Source organism: Coregonus lavaretus, assembly GCF_964263955.1.
Source record: "Coregonus lavaretus genome assembly, chromosome: 22".
In the NCBI taxonomy this organism is placed as follows: Eukaryota; Metazoa; Chordata; class Actinopteri; order Salmoniformes; family Salmonidae; genus Coregonus; species Coregonus lavaretus.
In genome coordinates, this window is record NC_140009.1 from 7,661,095 (window position 1) to 7,673,599 (window position 12,505).

At 47.6% G+C, this 12,505-nt stretch overlaps 1 protein-coding gene across 2 annotated transcripts; it reads right to left on the reverse strand.

Annotated features, from left to right (window-relative positions):
- Positions 1 to 291: 291 nt before the first annotated feature.
- Positions 292 to 11,989, reverse strand: LOC311150244 (protein FAM110A-like). Of its 2 annotated transcripts, XM_084187621.1 has the most exons (4): positions 11,843 to 11,989; positions 8,389 to 8,452; positions 3,067 to 3,442; positions 292 to 2,893 (listed from the first exon to the last, which is right to left on the reverse strand). In XM_084187621.1, exon 4 carries the CDS (start codon positions 2,884 to 2,886, stop codon positions 1,477 to 1,479), a length of 1,410 nt encoding a protein of 469 aa, XP_084043747.1. In that variant the 5' UTR covers positions 2,887 to 2,893; positions 3,067 to 3,442; positions 8,389 to 8,452; positions 11,843 to 11,989; the 3' UTR covers positions 292 to 1,476. The 2 variants fall into 2 exon arrangements, with proteins under 2 accessions (XP_084043747.1, XP_084043746.1); XM_084187620.1 differs by lacking the exon at positions 8,389 to 8,452.
- Positions 11,990 to 12,505: the final 516 nt, after the last annotated feature.

Genomic DNA, 12,505 nt, shown 5'->3' on the forward strand with positions numbered 1-12,505 from the left:
CACATAGATACAATCAGATTGCACTTTTGTACAAATCTTGAATGCTATGCACTGGTTGTTGAATATTACAATAGCTTGTCACTTCAAATTGCATTTTTTAAATAAATATTGGTCCACCTTTCAGTAGACTTATGTCAAGGACACCCAGAACCTTCTGTTCCCTTTCGAGATAATTCACTCTTTCCTGTATCAACCTGTCTCTCACTCTTTCCTGTATCAATCTGTCTCACTCTTTCCTGTATCAATCTGTATCACTCTTTCCTGTATCAATCTGTCTCACTCTTTCCTGTATCAATCTGTATCACTCTTTCCTGTATCAATCTGTCTCACTCTTTCCTGTATCAATCTGTCTCACTCTTTCCTGTATCAATCTGTCTCACTCTTTCCTGTATCAATCTGTCTCACTCTTTCCTGTATCAATCTGTCTCACTCTTTCCTGTATCAATCTGTCTCACTCTTTCCCGTATCAATCTGTCTCACTCTTTCCTGTATCAATCTGTCTCACTAGACCTACCATCCTGATCCCTCTTCCATTGAGCTGTGTCTGTCTCTCCTCCAACCCCAGACAGCACCCCTACTCATCCACCCTACACTTACCTCAACCATCCACTCATGACATCACTATCTTTGTCATCCGTGCCCAGACATATACCTTCTTCACTGAATAAACAGAGACACTAACTGGACCAATGCAGCCCTATGCTTGATTAGACACCATGTTCCATTGCAGTACAGAAAACGACGACAGTACACAGCTACAGACGATACTCTATCCCTGACCTGAACACGTCTGTTTCAACAGGGAGTTGTGAGTATAGGTGAAACTACGCTTTGTTGAGATGAGGACGTACATTGACTTTCACTTGCATGCTTGACAGCAACATCAACGGTTTTAATTAACAGTCTTACAGCCAAGGTTAGAAGATAATTTTTTTTTTTCTTTTATTTCACAGTATCAATGAAGTTCTAGACTTTCTTGCTCCTCACACACACACACACACACACACACACACACACACACACACACACACCTGAATGTGTGAGAGCTGTGAAACATCCAGAGCCTATTCTTGCATCGTTAAGAGTCTGTAAATTCTAGCTCCAACGCCTGTGCAGACAGAACAGGGCTCTGGACCCTAAAAGTACCTGTATTTCAGACAGACACACCACAGCAGGAACCACAGCATCTGGTCAACGTCATCATTGTCATCATCAGCATTCAGTCATTTCTACCACTGCCATTATTGCTTTGAATATTTGTTTAGGGAGGAGTGTGATTTCTCATCCTACTTCTCTTCTAAGGAAGCAGTCCTGACCCCCCCCCCTCCCCATAGAAAGGCAACACAATACAGAATCACAATGTCCTCCTGGAAAAGATGTACCCCTCAATGGTCTGTGGGATTTATCAATAAATAATAAACAACGTGGGGTAGGCCTGGGTATCATTCCAGAGCCTCCCCCTCCTGTCTCTTTCCTCTAAACGTTGGACACAGCGTTGGAGTCCCGAGCCTGGCGGATCCCGTACAGCCACTTGATGACACGAGCATTCCTCTCGATGATTGAGATTCCGTAGGGGACACGCTCCCCGGGTCGGGCATGACCCTCCTCGCCCTCCACCTCCCCTTGTTCCTGCGCCTGCTCACACTCAGAGCTGGCGGTGCTGACGCTGCGCAGCTTGGACACAGACACAATATCTGAGCTGGCTCTGGCAAAGCGCTCCACTCCCCCCATGCCCTCCACCTCATCTGGGTGCAGCCCACAGTAGTTGAAGAAGCGTTCCAGGTCCGCTGTGGCTCGTGAGTACCGGTCACTCAGGTCAGACTTGGAGCGGTGTAGGGAGGGGTGTTTACGGGCCGAACCGGGGCGAGACCCCCTGGAGCTGGCTGAAGACAGGCGGGTGAAAGCAGGGGAGGCCGGGGGCATCATGCCCGCCCGGATCAGTATGGGGCTGGGAGGCAGGTAGGTTGGGGGAGAGGGTAGAGGCTGGGTGGGGGTGAGGGGCTGAGGCTGGGGCTGGGCCTGCTGTGAGGGTGGTGGTGATGGGGCCTGGGGCTTAGCCACCTGGGGCTGGGAAGTCTGTCTGGGCTTGATCTGAGGCTGGAACTGGGTCCTCTGGGGCTTCCTCGGCTCAGCCTGGGGCCTCACATCCACCCTGCGCACCATCACTGAGTTAGGAGAGCTGTAGGGAGCTGGCACACCCACCCTTATACCCCGAGCTGGGACAGGGGGCGGCCGGTGGCTGGGCTCGGCTGGGCAGGTCTGGCTGTTGTTATTGTTGAGGGGAGAGGAGGTGGAAGAGGAGGAGGTGGTGGAGGAGGTGTTGCAGTTATTAACAGGTTTAAGATTGTTCAGGACTCGATTGATCCTCTCCTGGTCAGCTGAAAGTCCATTCCCCATGCTGTTCCCCCCAGATGAAGGAGAGGAGGCGGAGGGTGAGGAGGGGATGGGAGATGGGGAGCAGAGAAGTGGTCCATCACACACGTTGTTGATGAGGTTGTTGAGGATCTCCAGGTTAAGAGGTGGTCCCCTCCGCCACCCTACCCCTCCTGTTCCTCCTCCGTTCTCTGAGTCGGCAGGCCGCCGGGGCACCTTGCGGGCCGGGGGGGCGTTGATCCGACACTGCAGCATCATGCCCGGGGACAGCAGAGGCTTGCGGATGATGGGTGGTTTGACAGGCTCCTGCCTGGTGAGCACCACCTGCTGGCTCTTCACATACTTGGCCTTGTCCGCCTCCAGGCGCTCCACCGCGCTCAGCTTACGGGCTCCAGGCTCCGCTGGCCGCCGGAAGTAGTCAGGTCCCTTGTTGAGGATGCGGAAAGGCATGGCTGAGGTGAAGGGGACCCCCACCAGACGTCCGTCTGAGGGTCGGAGGGTCTCTACAGGCATTCTGGAGCTGTGAAGGAGGAGCAGAGCGTTAAGAAAAGAGAGTGAGACTGGGGGTAATGTTCATTGTCCTTTTTGTGCTCACAAATGTCCTAAACCAAAGAAAATAGGAATTTTGTATTCCCCTTTTATCCCCCCGTCTCCTCTCCTCCCTCCACCCAAGGCCCCCTTTAACTTTCTTACTTGTTTATCTGTTCCTGCTGCTGCTATTTCTCCTCCGTTCTTCCTCCTTTCTTCACGTCGTCCCTCTGGTCTATTATCTGTCCTCCTCACTGAAAGGCTACTTGTGGGACAGAGTCACCATGGCTCGCACACCACATCAGTCTGACTCAGTGACCCAACGGGGGCAGATCCTGCAGTTGCAGCTGCTGGTTGGTCCCTTTAACTAGATCACACAGCAGAAAACAGTCTGGCTCAGCCACAGACTGTCAGAGCAACTAAATCTCCTGATCCTGCTCCGTCTGTCTGGTCCGATCCTCCCACTGTCCTCAAAAGCAGCAGATCAACTGGCAGCTCCGCAGATTCCCGGGGTCCCTGGAGTGATGCTCCAGCAGGGCTCCTGGAGAGGAGAGAGAGAGACAGAGGAAGACGGTGTCAGACTAACAGGACAACCACAGGGAGCTCCTCTCCCAGTAACGTAACTACTCCACATTAACAAAAGCACACACTAAAGGAAAGGAGAGCAGACCGCCCAGCTTTAATATGCCGTCTGACTCCTCCCCTAAAAACGCTCACAGCCTCTGGCTCCTGGGTCCCACGGCAGCCAATCACAGGCCAGACTGGGAATCTCAGCAGGGCAGGGAGGAGGGGTGGAGGGTGGGAGCTGCACTGCTATTGGCTGTGGTCAAAGGATCTGACCAATTGCACCCCTCCCCCGACTGACAACAAAACACTGGGACTGAATTTTCATTCAAATTAAATGATTTGAAAGGGAGAAGAAAACAATTTTTAAAAAGGAGAGAGAGAAAGGGGGAGAGAGAGAGTGGGTAAAACAGCTGCAATATTTTACATTCAGTTGCATCAAACACAGCAGGATCTTATGAAAACATTTCAACTTCCTCATAAAAAAAAAATATATAATAATAATAATTGTAAAGTGGTTATCCCACTGGCTATAGGGTGAATGCACCAATTTGTAAGTCGTTCTGGATAAGAGCGTCTGCTAAATGACGTAAATGTAAATGTAAAATTACTCCACATGTTCTGCTCTCTGTTCAACATTACAGACAGACACTGAGAGAAAGTCTTTGTGATGAAATATGGGCAGGTCAAAACTGTCAAGGCAGATGATATGAAGTTTTATAACCGCTCCATAACACCAGACCTGATCCTCTTAATCCCAGTACAACACTCAGGCGCAACACCTCTTCCTGGTAAACATGGGCCTTTTTTAATACTCTTTATGCATGTGTTGACTGGAGAAAGAAGAGAATTGCTCCATTGCTGTTCTGGTCTCACAGCAGATTACAGCTCTCATCCACCACTTAGTTCTCCTCCTTTCTTGATCCCCAGTTTCAGAGGAATTGAAAAGCAATTCCGTTTTTTTTTATTTGTCGTCTTCACACATCTTTTTTCATTACAGTTACACCATCAAACTCCCGGATTACATCACACTGAGTCCTTCCGGGCTCATCTCTTTCCCCTCACCGCCATCATCATCATCCTCACCATCACCATCATCATCACCATCACCATCATGACCATATTCATCCGCACATTTTTTATGTATCTTTTTATAGCCTTGCTGTCTCCCAGAGCCCAGTAGCATCAGAGAGAGAAAGCAGGGCCGGCAGGCGGTTCATACTACTGTAGCTCAACTCACACTGCTCCTTTCATCCTCCGTATGACACAAACTAAAGAACAACTCTCCACTGAAATAGACCCAAATAGACATAAGAGCACTAGCGGTAAATGCCTTCGCTGCTCTAGCTACATCCTGTTATGTTATGTTGAAGCATGGAGAGGACAAGTCACCACACAGAAAGGACATGACTATAATCACGACATTGGCACATAAAACAAGGTTGCATTGTCTTGTGTAGCTCAGTCTCTCCTCACACACTGAGCTGTCTCGAAGAGGCAGGTATTTTAATAGCTGGCACAGTTGCTCAGGCATGAGTGGTGTTCTGGGTGAGGTGGCTGGCTGGCTGGCAGGCGCTCTAGTGTCTGGTCTTTACCCGACCTAGTCATCATTCACATCCACAGCTACTGTGGAGCTCTCCGAACACAGCCATGCTGCAGCCCTACAGGGCCAGAGACATACACGCAAGGACAGGACACTGTCAAACACTCCAACACTGCAGCTCCTGGTCAAAGGCCAGACAAATCTCACACAGACAGACAGCGACCTTTCCAGAACCCACTCAACCTAGATTCTTGTTCAGACAAGAGACTCAGTAACCCCCCCCCCCCCAATCTCCTTTTTCTCGCTCCTGACCTAATCAATTTCCCAGTTAACTGCCACACTCATTCTGTTGTGTGATTAGCATTCTTGTATGGTTAGCATACTGGGTGTAATCACACCAACAAAGGAGTGGCATTGTTCTGGTGGTAATTAGGATAACCCTCTCCTGTTCCTGGTGATGAAACACATGGCTGTCCTTTTCTCCCTGGACGGTGTCGCTGCCTACCGCCCATAAAAACCCATCCTAACTGACGGCATTATCCTCAAATTCACTCGCTTTGTTATCTGTGGCCCCAGCCAGAGATACGGCCATGAATCCCAAATACTGTGCGTTAAGAAGGGAGGTGTCGAAACACAACCCACCAACACAGTCCAACACTAAAGCTATCCATCTCCTCCTGAAGACCTGGCTATTGTCATTCAGAGGTAGGCAGGTACACACGGTCCTCTTCCATCTTGCCCCCAACACCAATGGGCTGCCAGTGTTTTATGTTAATGTATCTCTAGTGTTATAGTGTTTGCATCAGGACGACGACACTAAAGACTTGAGCAGAATCAACAACCTCTGCATCATTCGAAACTGTTGCTTTGTGTGAAGGTTCACAGTTAATTAGCCATTGTTATGTAAATTTGTTTTTACACTGCTGCTACTCGCTGTTTATTATCTATGCATAGTCACTTTACCCCTACCTATATTTACATTTGACATTTTAGTCATTTAGCAGACGCTCTTATCCAGAGCGACTTACAGTTAGTGAGTGCATACATTATTATTTTAAAAAAATTAAATGGGGGAATCGAACCCACAACCCTGGCGTTGTAAGCGCCATGCTCTACCAACTGAGCTACACGGGACCCAGCTATATGAACAAATTACCTCGACTATCCTGTACCCCCGCACATTGACTCGGTACCGGTACCCCCATGTATATAGCCTCGTTATTGTTATTTTATTGTGTTACTTTTTATTTTATTTTTTACTTTATTTGATTTGGTAAATATTTTCTTAACTCTTTCTTGAACTGCATTGTTGGTTTAGGGCTTATAAATAAGCATTTCACGGTAAGGTATTTGGCGTATGTGACAAATCAGGTTTGATTTGATGTGATTTGATTTAAATGCAAGCTGAAAAGTACCAGGGCTTTGCCTTGTTAGAGCAGGTCCGCCGGATCCATGGCCCAGTGAGACACGGGTGCCGGCCAGTGTAGATGGAAGGTCCGCCGGAACCATGGCCCAGTGAGACACGGGTGCCGGCCAGTGTAGATGGAAGGTCCGCTGGAGCCATGGCCCAGTGAGACACGGGTGCCGGCCAGTGTAGATGGAAGGTCCGCCGGAACCATGGCCCAGTGAGACACGGGTGCCGGCCAGTGTAGATGGAAGGTCCGCTGGAGCCATGGCCCAGTGAGACACGGGTGCCGGCCAGTGTAGATGGAAGGTCCGCCGGATCCATTGGCCAGTGAGACACGGGTGCCGGCCAGTGTAGATGGAAGGTCCACCGGAGCCATGGCCCAGTGAGACACGGGTGCCGGCCAGTGTAGATGGAAGGTCCACCGGATCCATGGCCCAGTGAGACACGGGTGCCAGCCAGTGTAGATGGAAGATCCGCCGGATCCATGGCCCAGTGAGACACGGGGGCCGGCCAGTGTAGATGGAAACAGAAAAGTCTGAGCCTTTTGGGTAAAACACTGGGGTAAATCCTCAGTGAAAATGCACCAACACAGTGCAGGTCCGTATCCTAATGTCTTCTCTATGGGACTATAATGGGTGTGTAAACGTCAGTGTCATAGTGTATTTAATGCCCCAGCCTGAGGGGTGACCTGATATGACAACAAGAGGCCCTCAACGACCTGACAACTGGACAGGGGACGGGGGACGGAAGAAAGGACAGTATTACTTCCCGATGGAAACAAAAACACACCTCCAATGGCATGGCATGCTGGGTAAGAGACAGCCCTTGGATTTACTGCCTGGCTGGCTGAACATTCAACTACATCACTCAGGTTTGGACCTTAAGTTGGATCAAACCTTCAGTTGGACCGACCACAGAAACGGAGAACGGAAATAGCCTGGTTAGAAAAAACATAGCTAACAGTGATATTCTACTTCTTTGTTGTGTTAAAGCACACCCTCAGTGTGGTCGGAAGAAACCGGAAACATCCGGTTTTCAGTGATACAAGAAAGGCAATAGTGCACGTGACATCAACAACTTGAAACAGTATCTTCAACCTATCTTAATTTCCCCTGAAAACTAGACGCCTGCTATGTTAGGTTACGTTTAATTTCCCCTGAAAACTAGACGCCTGCTATGTTAGGTTACGTTGAGTGTACCGTTTTTCATCCAGCTGATGATTAGTGGATAATGATATGCCTTACGGGAAAAGCACATGGGGAAGTGATGCCATAAGATAAGTGCTTCATCTATTGGTGGTCAGTGAGCAACGAGCATGCTGGGAAAGAGGGGTTCAACCCAGTGGCCTCCGGCTAAAAGGAAAAAGAAGCCCACAGAGATCCAGAGTACATAACCAGAGAGCCATGAGGGGTAATTACAGGGCAATACTGGGGCTGGGAGCACTCTGCTTCTCCTGTAATACAGCATCTATCAGTTTACTGACTGGATGCCATATACAACAGACAGTGACCCGTGAGAGAGAGAGAGAGAGAGAGAGAGAGAGAGAGAGAGAGAGAAAGGGAGAAGAGAGAGCGAGAGAAAGAGAGGAGAGAGAGAGAGAGAGAGAGAGAGAGGAGAGAGAGTGAGAGGAGAGAGAGAGAGATAGAGAGGAGAGAGAGAGAAAGAGATAGAGAGGAGAGAGAGAGGAGAGAGAGTGAGAGGAGAGAGAGAGAGAGAGAGAGTGAGAGAGAGTGTGTGTATGTGTTCACTGAGGAATTCTAAATATATATATATCCTATGCGTCAGGTGAATAGGACTTCCATCCATCAGGCATCTAAAAGGGTTCAAAAAGCGGTGGACAGTAGTCCTGGAAAGCAGTCTCAATACAGTAGCCGTGAGCAAGACCGAAATACAAACAAACACAGTGAGATGGTGTGACTGACTGACTTCCTGGACTGAGAGTATAGGTGCCCCTCCAGAGCTGTGAACTCACCTCAGTCTGTGGAGATATGTATGAGCCTTGTCCTCTACTCGAATGACTGCTGGTTACAGACAGACTGAAATAAAATGAACATAACCTCAGTATGTATAACATAGCCTTAACTCGTCAAAAAGACAAAAGGAAGGCAACTCCACACAACGGTAATCCAATGGTCTGCACTGACAGACCAATCAGCACCAACCCCACCACCAAATGTGCTCCAGATTTTTGGTCACCCAGCAGTTCAGAGGTTATCAAGCAGTCTATCTCCAGGGGTGATTTAAGAGGTTTTACTGGAGTAATGAAGAAAGAGAGCTTTTCCCAGGGGAGGAGTGCAGCTGCAATTCCACAGTATCAGCAAATATCACAGATTTAAACCAAAAACCTGATGACTTTATGGCATAGGGTCAATGCCTATCTCCTCCACACATATGCTGAACTGCATTCAAGTTTCCCACCCCCCTAACAATCACACTCCCAGCAGGACAAAGTCAACTGTGAGAGTCACATTAGAGCCAGTCTTTAACAAGAGAGTTATTACAGCATCAAACTCTCCCTCCCCCCACGGTACTCCCTCCCCACTCCCCACTCCACCTCTAACCCAGCACTGTCTGGCTCTATGGCCACAGTCCCATTCTCAATTAAATCAAATCAAATGTTATTTATCACATGCTACGAATACAGCTGGTGTAGACTTTACAGTGAAATGCTTTCCCAATGATGCAGTCCCAATGGACCTTCCACTCTAACCTCTCAATTACCATCTATCTATCATCATAATGTTCACAACCATTCATGTTCCTCTGAAATCCCTAACCCTAAGGCTCAGTCCCCAGCCCTGCTAATCTTAATGTTAGATAACACAGTATAGACAGAGCCCTTTACTGTGGTAGCTCAGGAGAGAGAAAGGGAGCACAGAGCAATGAATGCATTGCAAAGATATGCAGGCACGGACACAATCACAAACATGTCCATAGTCAGCCAGCCAGCCAGTAATCACAGAGATGTGATTCTGGGGAGAGAGTGGCCAGGCTGAGTCACCAGATGGTCCTCCCTGTTGGCTTTGCCAGAGAACCCCACTTTCCCACAGACACACACAGACACACACACCTCAGTCATCATCCAATGATTAACCCCTGGAATCCCAGGTTGTTTTGCCATAGGCAATGTAAATGTAATAGGCAGGCAGAGAGCCTCTCAAAGTCCAAAGTGCCCAGGAGAGAGAGGGGCAGTTTGTTTGTTTTAACTGACGGCCTGAGGAGATATGACCCTCTACAGTGCATTCAGAAAGTATTCAGACCAATTGACTTTTTCCACATTTTGTTATGTTACAGCCTTATTCTAAAATGGATCCATTATTTTTTACATCAATCTACATTTTTGCTAAAAAAAGAAAAAAACTAAAAAATACCTTATTTACATATTTAGTATTCAGACCCTTTGCTATGAGACAAACATTTTTACTCAGGTGAATCCTGTTTCTACAACTTGATTGGAGTCCACCTGTGGTAAATTCAATTGATTGGACATGATTTAGAAAAGGCACACACCTGTCTATATAAGGTCCCACAGTTAACAGTGCATGTCAGAGCAAAAACCAAGCCATGAGGTCAAAGGAAATGTCCGTAGAGCTCCAAGACAGGATTGTTTTGAGGCACAGATCTGGAGAAGGGTACCAAAACATTTATGCAGCATTGAAGGTCTCCAAGAACACAGTGGACTCAACCATTCTTAAATGGAAGAATTTTGGAACCACCAAGACTCTTCCTAGAGCTGGCCGCCCAGACAAACTGAGCAATGGGGGGAGAAGGACCTTGGTCAGGGAGGTGACCAAGAACCCGATGTTCACTCTGACAGAGCTCCAGAGTTCCTCTGTGGAGATGGGAGAACCTTCCAGAAGGACAACCATCTCTGCAACACTCCACCAATTAGGCCTTTATGGAAGACTGGCCAGACAGAAGCCACTCCTCAGTAAAAGGCATATCACAGCCCGCTTGGAGTTTGCCAAAAAGCACCTAAAGGACTCAGACTATGAGAAACAAGATTCTCTGGTCTGATGAAACCAAGATTGAACTCTTTGGCCTGAATGCCAAGCATCACGTCTGGAGGAAACCTGGCACCATCCCTACGGTGAAGCATAGTGGTGGCAGCGTCATGCTGTGGGGATATTTTTCACCGGCAGGGACTGGGAGACTAGTCAGGATCGAGGGAAAGATGAACGGAGCAAAGTACAGAGAGATCCTTGATGAAAACCTGCTCCAGAGCGCTCAGGGCCTCAGACTGGGGCAAAGGTTCACCTTCCAACAGGATAACGACCATAAGCACACAGTCAAGACAACGCAGCAGTGGCTTCGGGACAAGTCTCTGAATGTCCTTGAGTGGCCCAGCCAGAGCCCAGACTTGAACCCGATCTAATATCTCTTGAGAGACCTGAAAATAGCTGTGCAGCGACGCCCCCCATCTAACCTGACAGAGCTTGAGAGGATCTGCAGAGAAGAATGGGAGAAACTCCCCAAATACAGGTGTGCCAAGCTTGTAGTGTCATACCTAAAAAACTTGAGGCTGTAATCGCTGGCAAAAGTGCTTCAACAAAGTACTGAGTAAAGGGTCTGAATACTTATGTAAATGTGATATTTTTATTTTTATTTTTAATAAATGTGCAAACATTTTTAAAACCTGTTTTTGCTTTGTCATTATGGGGTATTGTGTATAGATTGATGAGGGAAAACAACTATTTAATAAATTTTAGAATAAGGCTGCAACGTAACTAAATGTGGAAAAAATCAAGGGGTCTGAATACTTTACGAATGCACTGTACACAGTAGTCTATACACAGGCTGGCAACAGAGACACAACTCACCAGCCAACCTGTGGATCTGACTTAAAGCTACATTATCCCAGTTAGGCATTACAACTGTCCTAGCTACATCATTATCAACAGCATGATCACAGTTTTCAACATGCTCATTCTGAAATGCATTGTTGGTAAGAATGTGTTTACCCTCTTAAATTCTCCCACTGCCATACATACTTTCACCCGATTAAGGCGAGAGAGAGGATTGTCTTCGAGCAGAGTTACCAAATGTTATAATCAAGGCCAGTATTTTTAGGAACATTCCAGCAACAATGAGGCCACAGGAGCCAGAGCCGAGAAGACACAGAGAGAATGGATGGTCTCTGTGTCTTCATGGATAGAAGTCTCCACAGGCTTTGTTTTTTTTTACCACATTTGTTCAGCCAACTTACAACAAATGTATCTAGGTTAGTTTCAAATGGAATGTGCTTCTGGTTAATGTCAATGTCAGTTACATATCTGGAGTACAAAAGTGATTTCCCTTGAGTCAAAGTCTGGTTACCTCAACTAACAGAGCACCAAAGCCTCCTACCATAAAAGCACACAGACACAAACCCCGTCTAAACAATGACTGTTTGATCCGCTCGTCCAGACAGTCCTAGTTTAGTTTACCTGCTTGTGAGTGTTCACGAATGGAATCCTCAGCGGAGTCTCAAAGATCTGGAACCAAGCACTCGCTGGAACACTGAAGATTCCTCTAGTCTAAGTGAAAAGCCAGCTATGAGAATGTAGAGCAGGAGTCTGCGTCTAGAGAGTGAGCGTGTGCTGAGTGCTGTCTGAACACAAACCTGTAGAGGCTGGCTCATTCCCTCATCTCAAACACTCCTCCTCCTGCTCTCACTCCACCCTATGCCTTGAACCAGGAAGAGCCATTCTGGAGCCAGGACGTACGGGCTTTTATTCGCAGCCACATGACATCCCTTACACTTTCTGACACCGTCTTCCCCACTTCCCTTTAAGGATTAGACACATTTTCCTTTACCTGTGACAGATGATCAAGGGAATGGTGCCACTGTGCCAGGGTAGGATTCCAGTACACTGTAAGTCAACTGTCATACAGTGCAGGCATTAGTTTTAACCAGCATAACATCGCCTAATATGTCCCTAACAAACCCCATGAACAAACAATTAACTCTTACCTATTTTATGCACATACACCTCTGGTCTGCTGGACAGGAAGTGATATAACATCATAGAAAAGGATGGGTAAAGGAAAGAAAATCATGTGCAAATGGATGAGGATATCCTGCCGTTAAACCTGACAGGCCTGTGTTA